Source organism: Somniosus microcephalus, chromosome 27 (genome assembly GCF_052327205.1).
Source record: "Somniosus microcephalus isolate GS21.2 chromosome 27, FLI_Smic_1.0, whole genome shotgun sequence".
In the NCBI taxonomy this organism is placed as follows: domain Eukaryota; kingdom Metazoa; phylum Chordata; class Chondrichthyes; order Squaliformes; family Somniosidae; genus Somniosus; species Somniosus microcephalus.
The window spans coordinates 1,999,400-2,017,917 of record NC_141013.1 but is presented as its reverse complement, the minus strand read 5'-3'; the positions used below and the strand labels follow the sequence as shown (position 1 = coordinate 2,017,917).

The following is an 18,518-nucleotide window of genomic DNA, read 5'->3' as shown; positions in this document are numbered from 1 at the left end:
CACTGTGGGAGTACCTTCACCACACGGACTGCAGCGGTTCAAGAAGGCGGCTCACCACCACCTTCTCAAGGGCAACTAGGGATGGGCAATAAATGCCGACCTTGCCAGTGATGCCCACATCCCGAGAATGAAAGTTACCCGAGAACTCGAGACCAGGGATGATTGCTGTGCAGTTAGTGCTCAGGCTGACTCGTGCGTGGTCTTGGGTTTGGTTACTATGGGCTGTTCGATCCATGGGTGTCTGGTTCTGCTGCTGACACTCGCTGCGGGCTGTCACACCAGCACGGCTCTGACCCCTCGCACTCTGAGCCCTCCCCAAGGTGCTTTTCACTTTCTTTATAAGCTTCTCTATGCCCATTTTTTATGGCAGTGACTCACACCAGGTTCCTGCTCACTCCATTCAGTGTCTAATATTGTGAAACGAGCACCTTTGAGGTGCCTAGCATCTGTTCCTGGGCAAGGCAATGAGCTTCTGTTTTTAAGATTCAAGATCTCTTTTAAAATTCCGGTAAAAGAATCAAACTGCTCGGACTGGGCTGTGCCCGGCACAACCTGCAGACCCAGAGAGGCCGGTTTGTAAAGACGGGAGTTCATTTTCTGCATGTGTGTGTGGGAGACTGGCGCCGGTTGCTGAATCCGCCTCCAATAGTTTTTGAAAATGGTTTCCTCAGAATCGAAACAAACATCTTCGGTCTTTATGGGGATGAAAAAGAAAGACTTGTATTTCTGTAGCGCATTTCACCACCTCAGGATGTCCCAAAGTGCTTTACAGCCAATGAAGTACTTTTGAGGTGGGATCACTGTTGTAATGTAGGAAACGCGGCAGCCAATTTGCGCACAGCAAGCTCCCACAAACAGCAATATAATGACCAGATCATCTGTTTTTGTTATGTGGATTGATGGGTAAATATTGGCCCCAGGACACCAGGGAGAACACCCCTGCTCCTCTTCAAAATAGAGCCATGGGATCTTTTATGTCCACCCTAGAGGGCAGACGGGAACTCGGTTTAATATCTCATCCGAAAGACGGCACCTCCGACAGTGCGGCGCTCCCTCAGCACTGCCCCTCCGACAGTGCGGCGCTCCCTCAGCACTGCCCCTCCGACAGTGCGGCGCTCCCTCAGCACTGCCCCCTCCGACAGTGCGGCACTCCCTCAGCACTGCCCCTCCGACAGTGCGGCGCTCCCTCAGCACTGCCCCTCCGACAGTGCGGCGCTCCCTCAGTACTGCCCCTCCGACAGTGCAGCGCTCCCTCAGCACTGCCCCTCCGACAGTGTGGCGCTCCCTCAGCACTGCCCCTCCGACAGTGCGGCACTCCCTCAGCACTGCCCCTCCGACAGTGCGGCGCTCCCTCAGTACTGCCCCTCCGACAGTGCGGCGCTCCCTCAGTACTGCCCCTCCGACAGTGCGGCACTCCCTCAGCACTGCCCCTCCGACAGTGCGGCGCTCCCTCAGTACTGCCCCTCCGACAGTGCGGCGCTCCCTCAGTACTGCCCCTCCGACAGTGCGGCGCTCCCTCAGTACTGCCCCTCCGACAGTGCGGCGCTCCCTCAGTACTGCCCCTCCGACAGTGCGGCGCTCCCTCAGTACTGCCCCTCCGACAGTGCGGCGCTCCCTCAGTACTGCCCCTCCGACAGTGCGGCGCTCCCTCAGTACTACACTGAAGTGTCAGCCTGGATTCTGTGATCTGTGCTGCCTGAAAGGGCGGTGGAAGCAGATTCAAGAACATTCAAAAACAGAATTGGATAAATCCTTAAATTGGAACTATTGGTAAGGCTAGGGGGGAACGAGCAGGGGGAGTGGGACTAATTGGATCGCTGTTTCACAGAGCCAGCACAGGCACGATGGGCCCAATGGCCTCGTTCTGAGAATCTATGGGGGAAAAATTGGGTGACTCATTTCGCCAGTACACCCGCGCCCGAAATTCACTGGTAGCGCCCCAAGAGGAAGGCGGGGTGCTACTGGAAGCACCGCGGTACTGCAGGCCTTCCTCCCCTTATTAAAGGGAAGGGGCCTAGCGCAGCGCGACCCGGGGCCCAGCTGGGCCACCAGGGACTGGAGTGCCGGCAAAAGAGCCCGGCACTCAAGAGAAGTGCCGGGCTCACAGAGTGCAGCCAGCACCCCGCGGGGGGGCTGCACAGAAGGCCGGGGACAACAAAGCGGGCAGGTGCCTGGCAGGCAGCCAGCAACAAAAATGGCTGCTCGGCACCTCCCCTTTAATTAGCGCCGCCCCGGCCGCAGGTAGGCCCCCCCGACCCCGTTGGACATAGCGTCTGGTGGTAAGTCAGGGGGCGCTACTGAAGATCGCATGGCTATGACGTCATTGCTGGCGGCGCAGCACCGCGGGGCGCTAACAGTTACTGCCGCCGCTAACCTCCCGCTGAATTTCGCAGGAGGTGTTGGTGGCGCCCGCGCCCGGGCGCTTGTTGCTTTGCGCCCTCTTAGGGCGCTAACGGGAGGTGCAAGTCAACCAAATTTCCCCCCGATGATTGGAAGTCCCTGGTGTGGGACTTGAACCCACAACCTTCTGACTCGGAGACGAGCGTCCCCACTGAGACACAGCTGATACTCAGTCAGTCATGCTGCATTTGTAAATTGCACAATGTGCTGCATATCTCCTGAAACTCTGAGACGCCACAGTTAATGTTGGAAAATTGGAAGCAGCGTGAGTCTGGAGCAGTGATCCCTTCACCCGATTCTTTGATGTGTTCTCTCGTTGAGCCAGACTCTAGACCAGTGTCTGTAATTTCATACGTATTGAGTTCAGTTCTCGATGTATGAAAAATTAGACAAATTTACTCTGATTCCACTAGTCGTTACTATTGAATTTTAAAATCCTTTTAGTGAGTTTTCAATCCGTGACGAGAATTCACAAACATCAAAGATCATGTCGTGGGTTACACAGAATTACACAATGCCTTGTACATTGCTCACCAGGAGTGGAGACGGTGGGAGATGTGGTGTGGGTCGCAGTGAGTGTGCAGGAAGATGGAACACTTTTGGAGAGTTGTGACAGGCGAGTCTGCGTGTGTGTGTGACTGAGTGTGTGTGTGACTGAGGGGTGGGTGTGAGTGTGTGTGTGAGAGTGTGACTGAGGGGTGGGTGTGAGTGTGTGTGTGACTGAGGGGTGGGTGTGAGTGTGTGTGTGACTGAGTGTGTGTGTGACTGAGTGTGTGTGTGACTGAGTGTGTGTGTGACTGAGTGTGTGTGTGACTGAGGGGTGGGTGTGAGTGTGTGTGTGACTGAGGGGTGGGTGTGACTGAGTGTGTGTGTGACTGAGGGGTGGGTGTGAGTGTGTGTGTGACTGAGTGTGTGTGTGACTGAGGGGTGGGTGTGACTGAGTGTGTGTGTGACTGAGTGTGTGTGTGACTGAGGGGTGGGTGTGACTGAGGGGTGTGTGACTGAGGGTGTGTGACTGAGTGTGTGTGTGACTGAGTGTGTGTGTGACTGAGGGGTGGGTGTGAGTGTGTGTGTGAGAGTGTGACTGAGGGTGGGTGTGAGTGTGTGTGTGACTGAGGGGTGGGTGTGAGTGTGTGTGTGACTGAGTGTGTGTGTGACTGAGTGTGTGTGTGACTGAGTGTGTGTGTGACTGAGGGGTGGGTGTGAGTGTGTGTGTGACTGAGGGGTGGGTGTGACTGAGTGTGTGTGACTGAGGGGTGGGTGTGAGTGTGTGTGTGACTGAGTGTGTGTGTGACTGAGGGGTGGGTGTGACTGAGTGTGTGTGTGACTGAGTGTGTGTGTGACTGAGGGGTGGGTGTGACTGAGGGGTGTGTGACTGAGGGGTGTGTGACTGAGTGTGTGTGTGACTGAGTGTGTGTGTGACTGAGGGGTGGGTGTGAGTGTGTGTGAGAGTGTGACTGAGGGGTGGGTGTGAGTGTGTGTGTGACTGAGGGGTGGGTGTGAGTGTGTGTGTGACTGAGTGTGTGTGTGACTGAGTGTGTGTGTGACTGAGTGTGTGTGTGACTGAGGGGTGGTGTGACTGAGGGGTGGTGTGAGTGTGTGTGTGAGAGTGTGACTGAGGGGTGGGTGTGAGTGTGTGTGTGACTGAGGGTGGGTGTGAGTGTGTGTGTGACTGAGTGTGTGTGTGACTGAGTGTGTGTGTGACTGAGTGTGTGTGTGACTGAGGGGTGGGTGTGACTGAGGGGTGGGTGTGAGTGTGTGTGTGACTGAGTGTGTGTGTGACTGAGTGTGTGTGTGACTGAGGGGTGGGTGTGAGTGTGTGTGTGAGAGTGTGTGTGAGTGTGAGTGGAGACTGTGAGCAGCTTTGAGGGGCACGGAGTAGTGGGGCCTGGGTAAGAAGCAAGGCTGTGGAAGGAGAACCTGTGGAGAGTAAAGTTGCTGAATATCCAGTTACGGATTGTGGATAAACAAACTGGCAGGTGTGGGTTTGTTTGTCAGAATGATTGTATATTTATTCTGTTATTTCTGGGATGGTTGAGAAAGAAATCTAAAAAAAATAATTCTGGGGCCGTGGGTGTTGGCCGGCAGTTATCGCCTGTTCCAAGTTACCCGGGGGTTTGCTGGGCTACTTCAGAGGGCAATTAAGAGTCAACCACGTTGGTGTGGGGACTGGAGTCACGTATAGATACATAGATACATAGAAGATAGGAGCAGGAGCAGGAGTCGGCCATTCGGACCTTCGAGCCTGCTCCGCCATTCAATGAGATCATGGCTGATCATCCAAATTCAGTACCCGGTCCCTGCCTTCTCCCCATATCCCTTGATCCCTTTAGCCTTAAGAAATATATCCAACTCTTTCTTGAATATATTTAATGAACTGGCCTCCACCGCCCTCTGTGGCAGAGAATTCCACAGGTTCACCACTCTCTGGGTGAAGAAATTCCTCCTCATTTCAGTCCTAAATGGCTTACCCCTTATCCTTAGACTATGACCCCTGGTTCTGGACTCCCCGGCCATCAGAAACATCCTTCCTGCATCTAGTCTGTCCAGGCCTGACAGAATTTTATAGGTTTCGATGAGATCCCCTCTCAATCTTCTAAACTCCAGTGAGTATAAGCCCAATCGACACAATCTCTCCTCATACGTCATTCCTGCCATCCCAGGTATCAGCCTGGTGAATCTTCGCTGCACTCCCTCCATGGCAAGAACGTCCTTCCTCAGGTAAGGCGACCAAAACTGCACACAATACTCAAGGTGTGGTCTCACCAAGGCTCTGTACAACTGCAGCAAGACATCCTTGCTCCTGTACTCGAACCCTCTTGCTACGAAGGCCAACATACCATTTGCCTTCTTAACCGCCTGCTGCACCTGCATGCTTACCTTCAGCGACTGGTGCACAAGTATAGGCCCAGACCGGGTAAGGACGGCAGGTTTCCTTCCCTAAAGGAAATCAGTGACCCAGATGGGTTTTTACGACAATCTGACCGCCTCATGGTCACTTTTACTGACCCCAGCTTTCTATTTCCAGAATTTTTTTTACATAAACTGAATTAAAATTCTGAAACTGCCCTGGTGGGATTTGAACTCACAGCCTCTGAATTATTAGTCCAGTAACATCACCATTTGTTTGTCTTTCCTCTGTCTATGTTTCAGTGAATCCCATCGTTATTTGAGCTGATTTCTTTTCTGATATTTGATGGTTTACACACAGGACATTTAACTATCAATACGGCAGGCTCACCTGGTCCCATGGCTGTGTGTGGAGCCCGAGCGAGCTGTAACCGCGTGACGTGAGTCACTGCCTTTAGGTGAGGACGGCAGAAAGAGAGAATGAGCAGAGAGAAGCTTCTAGAGAGAAAAGCGACTTTCTCCCGCTCTCCCCATCTGCCGCAGCGTGAGGTGATGATGGAGATTTCGCTGCACGAACCTGGGACCAGATGGCAGAGAGTCAGTCACCAACCCTCTGATTGTTTCTCCTCTGCCTCCCCCGTAACCCAGCCTCGGCTCAGCATCTTGAGAAGGTGGTGGTGAGCCACCTTCTTGAACCGCTGCAGTCCGTGTGGTGAAGGTGCTCCCATAGTGCTGTTAGGGAGGAAGTTCCAGGATTTTGATCCAGCGATGATGAAGGAACGGCCGATATATTTCTAAGTCAAGACGGTGTGTGACTTGGAGGGGAACTTGCAGGTGGTGGTGTTCCCATGCGCCTGCTGCCCTTGTCCTTCTAGGTGGTAGAGGTTGCGGGTTTGGGAGGTGCTGCCGAAGAAGCCTTGGCGAGTTGCTGCAGTGCATCTTGTAGATGGTACACACTGCAGCCACGGTGCGCCAGTGGTGGAGGAAGTGAATGTTTAAGGTGATGGATGGGGTGCCAATCAAACGGCTGCTGTGTCATTCAAGAGAGAAGGGAATAGATGGCTATAGGGCGGGATGAAGTAGGGCGGGAGGAGGCTCATGTGGAGCATAACCACCGGCACAGACCAGTTGGGCCGAATGGCCTGTTTCTTTGCTGTAAATTCTGTGTATGGCTCTAAGTTTAAGGACTACATCTGTTTTCTGAATTCCTCACTCTAGCTTGTGTCTGAACCATTTATTTTAGGAGTCTAGCCACGAAACTCCGTCTTCTCCACAAGCGTCGAGTGTGAACGGAACCGATGATGAAAAAGCAACTCGCCCGCCCGCCGTTGAAACCCTCCTGAAGAACGACAATGACCGGATCAAGGTGGCCCCAGCTCAAGGGTGAGATTAACCGCTCCATAAACCGGGGTGTTATAGAGTAAGACACGGGCTCTGGGTGGGCTGGCACAGTGTTGGAGAAGAATGGTCTATTCTGGGTAGGTCTACCATCCTCTGCTTCATTCTCCGAATCCCCTTCAGTGATCTGTTCACACTCTGATTTCAGCGGCAAATGTTGCCGATTGGTCCTGGTTATTGTGGAGGGTCCTCGGTGATTGGTCCTGGTTATTGTGGAGGGTCCTCGGTGATTATTCCTGGTTATTGTGGAGGGTCCTCGGTGATTGGTCCTGGTTATTGTGGAGGGTCCTCGGTGATTGGTCCTGGTTATTGTGGAGGGTCCTCGGTGATTATTCCTGGTTATTGTGGAGGGTCCTCGGTGATTGGTCCTGGTTATTGTGGAGGGTCCTTGGTGATTGGTCCTGGTTATTGTGGAGGGTCCTCGGTGATTGGTCCTGGTTATTGTGGAGGGTCCTTGGTGATTGGTCCTGGTTATTGTGGAGGGTCCTCGGTGATTGGTCCTGGTTACTGTGGAGGGTCCTCGGTGATTGGTCCTGGTTATTGTGGAGGGTCCTCGGTGAACAGTTCTCGGGTCCACTTGTGCACAGCGGAGATCATTGACAAACCCATCCTGAGTTTTTCACCGTTTTTGTTGTACTCTGTGCACCTTACAGTAAATGGTCTGCACTTGTGAAAAACCTGCTTGTTCTTGCTGGAGCTTGTGCACAAGTCCATGTCCTTTAATCAGCAGCATGTTGCTCCTTATTTTGGAAGATTTTCATTATCTTCTTTAACTTCACTCGGGTAGTTGGGACACTGTGCTGCCTCATCCATTGTTCCATTCCTTCTACAACTGATTTTGTTGAATGTCACTTGAATCTAGGATTTAAAGACACAATTCTTCATCACTTCGACAATGTATCTACTCGGACTGTCCCAGTTGAGAATCCAACACTTTAAGATCAAGGCTACTCAACCACCTAGTCAACTTCCTCTTTGAATATCTCGTACTTTAGCACAGTAGCTACCTGAAGCATCTCCAGTCTTCTTACTGAGTGTCTGATGCTCCAGTGTTGTGACTGCTGTCTCCACAATTTGGATTTCCTGATTGTAGGTACCAGGCCCCACATCGATTGTCCAACACTTGACCATTGTAGGTACCAGGCCCCACGTCGATTGTCCAACACTTGACCATTGTAAGTACCAGGCCCCACGTCGATTGTCCAACACTTGACCATTGTAGGTACCAGGCCCCACATCGATTGTCCAACACTTGACCATTGTAGGTAACAGGCCCCACATCGATTGTCCAACACTTGACCATTGTAGGTACCAGGCCCCACATCGATTGTCCAACACTTGACCATTGTAGGTACCAGGCCCAGATCGGTCATTCACGTGAGCACATGGTCTTTCTTACCCTTGGAGAAACTATTCTATTTATATCGTGATTTGAAGGCGAGATGGGCACAGAGAGAGAGGAGGTGAAGTGAAGCCATGGGGTAATAATGGCAGAAGCTTAAACTTTGGCATTTCCTATGCTCGTTATTTGAGACACATTTGTAACTCTCAGTAATCTCAAAAATAACCGTTTTATGAAGTGCATAGATAACAAAAATTGAGCTTACAGGAAGTGAGCAAACATGAGCTTCAGGGTGTGAATCCATAACATGTTTTTCCCTCTAGTCCTACCCCTGTCAAGAAGTGGGAGCAGGAACTCCAGTCCTTGGGGGAGAACAACGCTCGACTCAGCACCGCATTACAGGAGACAACGAACAATGTGGAGCACTGGAAAAAACAGCTGTTGGATTGCAAAGAAGAGGGAGATAAACTCCGGGAGAAGGTTAGTGACTCCCAAGGTAGAGACTCTGCCACCGTGTCAGTGGTGTGTACAATGAGGAGTGGGGAAATGGGCAGCACTGGTACTGACCGCACAGATCAGGAAAGTCCCATCGTCAATCTGTGGCCTTTGCCAAGTTCACTGATCACAGCCACTGGGAACATTATAAATTCGCCATCAGTGCCCCTGGACCAGGGAGAACTCCTACTCCTGCTCACTGCCCATCCACCCGCCCCAGAGAAGGAGGGTCTGTGAATATTGGGCGAGGACAAGATTGGAATTGGCGGAGACGCTCCTCTCCTGCCCCTCACCGCCTGGATGGACAGATCAAGGATGGTCACTTGGTCAAGTCCTGGAGAGTTTCTGGTTGGTTCTGCAATCCAAGCTCCTGGTGTTTACTGGTTCTCACTCGGAACGCAGCTTGGGAATAACCCGTGCCTGATTACCATGTATGTGGGAATGCCTGATTAATCAGTCTTGTATCCCAGTACAGTGCAACACCTTCCAAAGAGAAGGGGAGGAATTGGAGGAAGATTTCCTAAGCCTCCCACTGGTTCCTTGGGAGAAATCAGTAAAATTTTCCGATATGATTGTATTTTGTTGAGTTAATCTTTGAAAGAAGAATGAAACTGGTGGAAACATCGCGACGCCTTTGAACTGTTCCGAGGGAAACATTAACAAAACCTTCCGACTAAAGCGAGGTTGGGTCTGGGACAGGGAGAGGCGGATTCCCCAACCCTCAGCCTGGGGTGGGGGAGGGGAGCACTGCCCAACATCCCCCCTCTCCCCCTTCCCCTCCCCAACCAGCTCCCTCCTCCTTCCCCCTCCCCCCTCTCCCTCCCCTCCCGCCCCCTTCCTCCCCCTCCTCTCTCCCTCCCCCTCCTTCCTCCCCTCCTCTCTTCCTTCCTCCCCCTCCTCTCTCCCCCTCCCCTCCTCTCTCCCCTCCCTCTCCCCTCCCCTCCTCCCTCCCCCTCCTCCCTCCCCTCCCTCCCCCCCCTCCTCCCTCCTCTCTCCTCCTCCCTCCCCCTCCTCCCTCCCCTCCTCCTCACCCGATTGGCTGATTCTTACTGTCAGTCAAACAGCCTTTTTCCATCTCCAATATTTTTATAATCGATAATCAAAAGTGTTCAAAGAAAATGGAAAAACCGCCATCCTTGTAATGCCCCAATGATGTTTCTCCAGAGTTGCCCACAACAGTGTCCTGGAGATGAATCTTTAATTCCTGGAGACTCTGGGTTGGGGGATTGTGATTCTATCCCATCAACACACTCTGGCTCACATCGTCAACAGACCATCATTTAAAACCTTTATTTCAATGTGTGTGTGAGGAGACGGGGCAAGTGGATTCCTCCTTTATGGTGTTTTCTATCTCCCTCAGATTCTAGAGCTGGAGGCTCAATGTACTCTCGTCAATCAGGAGAAGGAGAGGACCGCGCGGCTGAGTCGGATTGTGAAGCAGCTGGAGGCTGAAATTAATGAAAAGGAGCAGGTTTGTGTTTTTATCTTGACCGACAAGCCCAGTAATGTGGGAATGGGTTCATCGAAGAGCATTATTCTCCCTCCCCCTGCCCCAGAACCAGAACCCTCCCCGTCCCCAGTAACTCATTGCTGAGGCTGGTGAAGATGAGGGCGAGCTACCCGAACAATGAGGCATTGCTTGTGGTGTAAGGTGAGCTGTCGGTGTGGCTCCAGTCACTGACTCTATGCTCATTGACATGAATCAACTGAGCGGCCTGCAGGTGGCGCTGTCCAGGGAGAGTATAAATACTCGGGCACGGGCCCAGCTTGCGCAGGACATTCTTAACAGGAACTAGTGAAGGACATAACTAGACCTCCATGTTGTAAAACAGTTGATTAAAGCCTTGTTTAACGCTTAGACCAAGTGCCTAGTAGTTTTCTTACATCACTCATTATATGAGGTCGGAGGTGAGAGTGCAAACTATCATCAGGAAAAAATAGAAGGAGCTGCTAGTAAAGAAAGCCAGTCTATGGTGGCAGTAGGTTAGTTGCTGGCCTCTCACCTCTTGGACATGAGTTCAGATCCAGCTACAGGACTGATGGGGTGAAGTCTCCTGGCTGTGTGAGCCAAGGACCGCGGTCTCTTCCCACCGTCCAGGGCTCCAAACATTCCTTCCAGGTGAAACAGCGATTTACTTGTACTTCTTGCAATCTAGTACACTGTATTCGCTGCTCACGATGTGGTCTCCTCTACACTGGGGAGACCAAACGCAGATTGGGTGACCGCTTTGCATAACACCTCCATTCAGTCCTCAAATGTGACCCCGAGCTTCCAGTCGCCTGTCACTTTAATTCTCCGCTCCCTCTCTGTCCTCGGCCTCTTACACTGTTCCAACGAAGCTCAACATAAGCTCGAGGAACAGCACTTCATCTTTCAATTTGGTACTTTACAGCCTTTGGACTCGACATTGAGTTCAACAATTTCAGATTATAACCACCGCTCCCATCTCGAGCAGCTGTGCTCTTGATTCTGCTTTTGTCATTTTCTGCTCCTCGAGACCCGTCTTTTGTTTCTTCACTTGTCCCATTACCATCTCCTTTTCACCTTGCACCATTATCCCTTTTGTCTCTGAATCTCTCCTGCCTTCCACCCTATCACAGACCTTCCCTTTGTTCTTTCCTCCCCGCCCCCCTTTCTCTGCCTCTGTACTTGCTTAAAATCTGTTACATCTCCAACTTTTTCCAGTTCTGACGAAGGGTCATTGAGCTGAAGCGTTAACTCTGTTTCTCTCTCCACAGACGCTGCCTGACCCGCCGAGTATCCACCATTTTCTGTTTATATTTCAGATTTCCAGCATCTGCAGTATTTTGTCTTTTATAAGGTTGCGTTTGATTGGCTAAAATGTAACGCCTGAAGGTTGCTGAAATCATGCGAAGCTATTCTTGTCCACGCCATGTTCCAGACACCGAGAGACTGGCTCGCTGCCCAGGGAGCGCGCGGGTACCTCGCTGGTGTGTAGTTTGCAGAAACCCATTCCTGTTCTTAATTTCCACAGGAGTTGGAGAGATTGAGGGAAGAGGCTCAGGTTATTCCCCAACTCATGGAGCAGTGCGAGGCTTTACGGGAACGTTTACAGGTACATAGTGACCTCTGCGGACCGGGGGTGGGGAGGGGAGGGGAGGTGGTAGGGGGTGGGGAGGGTGAGGGTGGGGAGAGGGAGGGGAGGTGGTGGGGAGAGGGAGGGGATGGGGTGGGGTGGGGGGGAGGGGGAGAGGAGGGGAGGGGGAGGGGAGAGGGTGGGGGTGGGAAGGGGTTGAACTTCCTGCTTGTGCCTCCAGATCAGGCCTCACCAGCTTCAGGGGAGGGGGAATTCTCCCCGGTGTCCTGGGGCCAATACTTATCCCTCAACCAACATCACTAAAACAGATTATCTGGTCATTATCTCGTGGCTGTTCATGTGATCTTGCTGTGCGCATATTGGCTTCTGCATTTACCTACACAACAATCAATACACTTTAAAAGTCACTTATTGGCTGTAAAGCGCTTTGGGATGTTCGGAGTTCATGAAAGGTTCTATAATAACACAAATCCTTTCTTTCTTTCTCATGAGTGCAGGGCGTCCTAGTCCATGGACTGGTGTTAGTGACCACTCAGTAATATGCAGCACGACTAAAGCTCGCTCGCTCTCGCTCTCTCTCTCTCTCTCTCTCTCTCTCTCTCTCTCTCTCTCTCTCTCTCTCTCTCTCTCTCTCTCTCTCTCTCTCTCTCTCTCTCACTCTCTCTCTCTCTTCACTCACTCTCTCTCTTCACTCACTCTCTCTCTTCACTCTCTCAATTCAATTCAATTCAAATCGCTTTATTGGCATGACAAGTTACGTTGCCAAAGCATCGGAAAACATTCATGTTTGTTCATAAAAATACAGATCTATCCATACAGTGTATAAACAGATATATCCCTGAGTGTATAAATATACTTTCATATAATTTATATATACTCTTTTCTTATATTTAGTGGTTGTCCCTCTGTTTATGGCAAGCTGTAACATAGTGTGCCGCTAGTGTTACGCAATTTCTCTCTTCCCCTAGTAGGTATGGGAGTTTTTGGTCGTCATTCAAATTTCTGAATTCCGGGCATATTTTTGTGAATTTTGGGTAGAAATTCTCTCTTATGCCCTGATATTTTCTACAAGCTGTGAGGAAGTGCATCTCTGTCTCCACCACTCCCTGACTGCAGTGAGAGCATATCCTGTCCTCTCTTGGTAGCCGGGTCTGTCTGTGTCTACCTTTTTCGATCGCCAGGTTATGTTCACTAAGTCTGTACATTGTCAAAGTTTTTCTCAGTTTGCTATCCTTTACCATGGTCAGGTAATCAGCCATGTTGTATTGTCTGTTTAGGGCCAAGTAGCAATTGAGTTTGTTTTGGGTTTTTGTTGTTTCTGCCCAATATGACAGATATTTTTCCTTTTGCTTAGTGACGATTGTGTTGGGTCGAATTCTTTGTGTTACGCTGTCACTGTCCTGGGGCTGGTTATTGTTAGTAGTTACTTCACTGAGTCCCAGGACTAGTTGACTGAGGGTACTCTTCTTTATGGTCCTCTCTTGGCATTTCAGGGCTTCGTAATGATAGCATTGGGGGTTGCTCATTTCTAGGTGTTTCCAAAATTTGGTGGCTCTTTTTTGGATAGTGATTATTAATGGATATTGGCCTAGTTCTGCCCTGCACTTTCTCTTCACTCTCTCTCTCTGTTTCTCTGTCTCCGCTGCCATGCTTGGAGCTGAGAGTTTGGGATGAGCTATCCGATTTACGCCACTCACATGATTTGTTTTGCCTGTTACACGAGACGGGTTATTCAGATTTCGGTTCTGGCCTCTGGATGAATGTGTCCCTCTTGGGCTATCGTGATCAGGCACTTCGAATTACACACGTACACAACTGACCGAGAACCAAACAAGTCCTGTCGGTAATTTTGTTGCAATTCCTGTTTTAATTCCCCTGTGGTTACTCTCAGAGTTCGTCAGTTGTATCAAGGCTGTAATCCGAGATCTTTCTCACAGTAGCACCTGTCCCTAGAGCTAAACTGTATTCAGTGCACTGCAGAATTTGACAGCCTGTGTACCCGCCTCAGGTGCTGCTCTAAGCTTTGGGCTCTATCGGCACATGAATAATAAAGGTGAAATCTATCTCGGGAATATTGCCTCCCAACCCTGTATATTTTTCAAATTGACAAGCTAGAGTAATGTGAATTCCATGGCGAATAACAGTCAGGATAAAGTACACGAATCCCCTGGGATGGAGTGTGAGTAAGAAAGCTAACACTGCGACTAAGGGCAGTGCGGGTGACGGGGTGGCTGGGTGATGGGGTAGTGGGTGACTGGTGCAGGTGACGGGGTGACGGGTGGTGGATGACTGGGGTGGCGGGGGACTGGGTGACGGGTGCAGGTGACGGGTGGTGGGGGACTGGGTGACGGGTGCGGAGCCTCACAGGGAACGACTCTCACGGGGGCCTCACCCACACCTGATGTTGTAAACATGCTGGCGAGTATCTGGTGAGCAGAGTAATCAGAGACCGCCAGCACATCCCTTGCCCTCTCAACTAGTGACTGATGCCCAAAGCAAGGAGGGGAATATGAAAGTAGAAACTAATAGATCAAATCCCTTCGCCGTCACTGAATGCCGATAGACCCAATACTTTCCCACGCGGCGTGATTCTATAATCCCCAGTGACTGGTCCCCTTCCCAATATTCCCTATTGCATCGAATCAAGAACCAAACTCCTTCACGGTCACTGCTCTGTGTGGAATTACTGGCCCTGGTATTTGGATTTCTAATTACCATCTTTTAACGGTTGTTGAATTGAACTCTCTGCCACACTTCACTTCCACACATCTTCAAAGTCAGCTCACTAAATATAAAATCCATTGAGTGTTCCTGCTGCTTTCACACCAGTTTACTGAATGAATAATGAGGTGGGTCGTCACGCAGACGTGCTGGTCGGTTATTTTTATCTTATTCACAGGAATCATTTCTTGGAAAACGAGTGTAGCATTTATCCGAATTCAGCAGCTCCTCACCCCAGGTGCCCAGTGATGATTGAGGGTGAACACTGGCTGGATCTCTGTGCAATGAATTCTGCCCTTGCCCAAACATGGCCACCTTCTCACTGAATCACGGGGGGAGGGCCGAGCTGAAAACAGAACCATTTCTAACCGCGGTTTACTCAACACCCTGAGGATGCTTTCACAGAGCAAAAACCCACGGGATCGAGGGGATCTCCGTCTGCTGACAGACTCTGTGACCCGTCACTCTGTCCATCAGTTGTCTAGTCTTCCATTGCTACTCTTGGGTCCAAACCAGGCGATGGGGCGGTGCGGCTCCTCGGGCTCCCAACCGGTTTAGAGCAGGTGTCAGGAATGTGAATTCCCAGCCACAGGTCGGGAGACAGCAACTCCGCCTCCATTCCCCATCCTGCTCTAACCTGCTCGAGTTCCCAATCTGTGTGCAGGGTCCAAACACCCCTTTGGTTCTACTGGTCGCTGATTCGGTCCCCTTTGGTTCCACTGGTCGCTGATTCGGTCCCCTCTGGTTGTACTGTCGTTGATTCTGTCCCCTCTGGTTGTACTGTCGTTGATTCTGTCCCCTCTGGTTGTACTGTCGTTGATTCTGTCCCCTCTGGTTGTACTGTCGTTGATTCTGTCCCCTCTGGTTGTACTGTCGTTGATTCTGTCCCCTCTGGTTGTACTGTCGTTGATTCTGTCCCCTCTGGTTGTACTGTCGTTGATTCTGTCCCCTCTGGTTGTACTGTCGTTGATTCTGTCCCCTCTGGTTGTACTGTCGTTGATTCTGTCCCCTCTGGTTGTACTGTCGTTGATTCTGTCCCCTCTGGTTGTACTGTCGTTGATCCTGTCCCCTCTGGTTGTACTGTCGTTGATTCTGTCCCCTCTGGTTGTACTGTCGTTGATTCTGTCCCCTCTGGTTGTACTGTCGTTGATTCTGTCCCCTCTGGTTGTACTGTCGTTGATTCTGTCCCCTCTGGTTGTACTGTCGTTGATTCTGTCCCCTCTGGTTGTACTGTCGTTGATTCTGTCCCCTCTGGTTGTACTGTCGTTGATTCTGTCCCCTCTGGTTGTACTGTCGTTGATTCTGTCCCCTCTGGTTGTACTGTCGTTGATTCTGTCCCCTCTGGTTGTACTGTCGTTGATTCTGTCCCCTCTGGTTGTACTGTCGTTGATTCTGTCCCCTCTGGTTGTACTGTCGTTGATTCTGTCCCCTCTGGTTGTACTGTCGTTGATTCTGTCCCCTCTGGTTGTACTGTCGTTGATTCTGTCCCCTCTGGTTGTACTGTCGTTGATTCTGTCCCCTCTGGTTGTACTGTCGTTGATTCTGTCCCCTCTGGTTGTACTGTCGTTGATTCTGTCCCCTCTGGTTGTACTGTCGTTGATCCTGTCCCCTCTGGTTGTACTGTCGTTGATCCTGTCCCCTCTGGTTGTACTGTCGTTGATCCTGTCCCCTCTGGTTGTACTGTCGTTGATCCTGTCCCCTCTGGTTGTACTGTCGTTGATCCTGTCCCCTCTGGTTGCACTGCCGTTGATCCTGTCTCCTCTGGTTGCACTGCCGTTGATCCTGTCTCCTCTGGTTGCACTGCCGTTGATTCTGTCTCCTCTGGTTGCACTGCCGTTGATTCTGTCTCCTCTGGTTGCACTGCCGTTGATTCTGTCTCCTCTGGTTGCACTGTCGCTGATTCTGTCCCCTCTGGTTGCACTGTCGCTGATTCTGTCCCCTCTGGTTGCACTGTCGCTGATTCTGTCCCCTCTGGTTGCACTGTCGCTGATTCTGTCCCCTCTGGTTCCAGGCAGCTGAGAATACAAACAAGGAGCTGGAAAACAAAGCAAAATCACTGAAGACTGATATTGAAGAAAGCCGACATCAGCAGGGGAACCTTAAGAAAGAGCTGACAACTTTCCTAGAAATCCTCGATGGGAAAATTGACGAGCTTCATGGCTTCCGACAAGGACTTGCTAAATTGGGGATGGACAACTGAGGGGGGCCGTCACGGGGTGGGGGGCAGGGAGTGCCCGTCCAAACTAGATTGTGGCAAATTGTGACACGTGATTACCAGAATGTTCCACATGTGGCTTCTGTGTCGCCTTGTACGTGAGGTTCAGAGGTCGGCCTGCCAGAATTGTTCACTGAGCTGCTCCTCGTTGCCACGGCAAGTGGCCGACCCCTGACCTACCAACTCAAGGCAGCTTTAATGAGGCTGCAAAGCTCGCTAAAGGCCTGCTGGAAATTCACGGCGAAGATGCTTTAAGCGCCCGGAAATGTTGATTTGTCACAAACTCTTCCTCTATTCTGTCTGATACAAACTACACCAGTAACTGAAGTAATGAAATAAGTGTCTGTGTTCAAGAATCGAGTGAGTGGTTTAGAAATTATGGTCTTGCCAACTGTGGGTTGGCGGATTCCGGGAGGATTCATCACATGACCTCCTGCCTGCCCGCTCAAACGGCCTTTGACCGTCTCCAATATTTTTATAATTAATAAACAAAAATGAAGGAAAAACACAATTTATTTTAACGCCCTGATGATTTTTCTCCCGGGTTTTTGCTCGTCCGGGAGATTAATCTTTAATTCCTGGAGTGTTGGCGACTCCTAGTGCGGGCGAAGGTTTGTGATCCACAGCCTGCTCCACGGATAAATGGCATCCTGGTTTTTAGTGCTTTTTAATGTTCATTTCTTACTGCCAAGGAATAAATATTAACGTTATATTTTAGCAGTCTAATTAGCCCCTGTTTTATCGCAGACTGTGTGTAGTGTGACTTGTGACAGGATGGTTGTTACGCAGGCCCTGTGTTGGGACAAGGCTGAAGATTTTTGACGTGGGTTATATTCTCGCTGCTCCTGTTCCCGAGCAGTCTCCTCTCTGAATCCAGGCATTAATTGGTTAAAGACGGCTTTTAAAAAGCAGTCCAATGGACCGAGTGCTTTAAATTCATACAGTGGTCAAGACGAACCTCTCATTTCTGTATTAGCGAGAAGGGGGAGTGCTGGAGAGGAACCTGTGAATATAATCCATAATCTGCAGGCGGTGACTCTTAAAGTTCCCAGTAACCGCTGGGAATTGTGATCTGATCTTTCCCCAAAATAGGCAATTTCCAGGAAGGGCTGGGTATTATTTCCCCAGTAACATCCCTTCTTTCTGCTGCGTGACTTTGAACTCAGCAGCAGTTTTTTTCTAGATCTATTGTAGCCGTCCCTCCCCCACACACGGAGATGCGCAAGAGGCCAGAATTAGAGGAGCGCGGAGGTCTCGGTGGGGCTGGAGGAGGTTACAGAGAGGCGAGGCCATGGAGGGATTTGAAAACAAGGATGAGAATTTTAAATTTGAGGCGTTGCTTAACCAGGAGCCAATGTAGGTCAGCGAGCACAGGGGTGATGGGTGAACGGGACTCGGTACGGGTTTGGACACGGGCAGCAGAGTTTTGGATGAGTTGATGGTTATGGAGGGTAGAAGACGGGAGGCTGGCCAGGAGTGTGTTGGAATAGTTGGGTCTCGAGGTAACAAAGGCATGGGTGAGGGTTTCAGCAGCAAATGAGTGGAGGCAGGGGCGGAGATGGGCGATGTGCAGGTGCAGCAAGCAGTTAGGAAGGCAAATGGTATGTTGGCCTTCATTGCAAGAGGATTTGAGTACAGGAGCAAGGATGTCTTACTACAGTTATACAGGGCCTTGGTGAGACCACACCTGGAGTACTGTGTGCAGTTTTGGCCTCCTTACCTAAGAACGGATATACTTGCCATAGAGGGAGTGCAGCGAAGGTTCACCAGACTGATTCCTGGGATGGCAGGACTGTCGTATGAGGAGAGATTGGGTCGACTAGGCCTGTATTCACTAGAGTTTAGAAGAATGAGGGGGGATCTCATTGAAACGTATAAAATTCTGACAGGGCTAGACAGACTGGATGCAGGGAGGATGTTTCCCCTGGCTGGTGTCACAGTCTCAGGATACGGGGTAGGACATTTAGGACTGAGATGAGGAGAAATTTCTTCACTCAGAGGGTGGTGAACCTGTGGAATTCTCTACCACAGAAGGCTG

At 50.8% G+C, this 18,518-nt stretch overlaps 1 protein-coding gene across 1 annotated transcript in view; it reads left to right on the top strand.

Moving 5' to 3' along the window:
- homer2 (homer scaffold protein 2) overlaps nucleotides 1–17,197 on the top strand; it is a 42,504-nt gene extending 25,307 nt beyond the window's left edge. Inside the window, exons 3-8 of the mRNA XM_085968953.1 lie at nucleotides 2,938–2,972; nucleotides 6,494–6,633; nucleotides 8,314–8,470; nucleotides 9,846–9,956; nucleotides 11,482–11,562; nucleotides 16,277–17,197. Coding sequence (XP_085825079.1) covers nucleotides 2,938–2,972; nucleotides 6,494–6,633; nucleotides 8,314–8,470; nucleotides 9,846–9,956; nucleotides 11,482–11,562; nucleotides 16,277–16,465 — 713 coding nt within the window. The 3' untranslated portion in view covers nucleotides 16,466–17,197. The remainder of the gene's footprint in view (nucleotides 1–2,937; nucleotides 2,973–6,493; nucleotides 6,634–8,313; nucleotides 8,471–9,845; nucleotides 9,957–11,481; nucleotides 11,563–16,276) is intronic.
- Nucleotides 17,198–18,518: the final 1,321 nt, after the last annotated feature.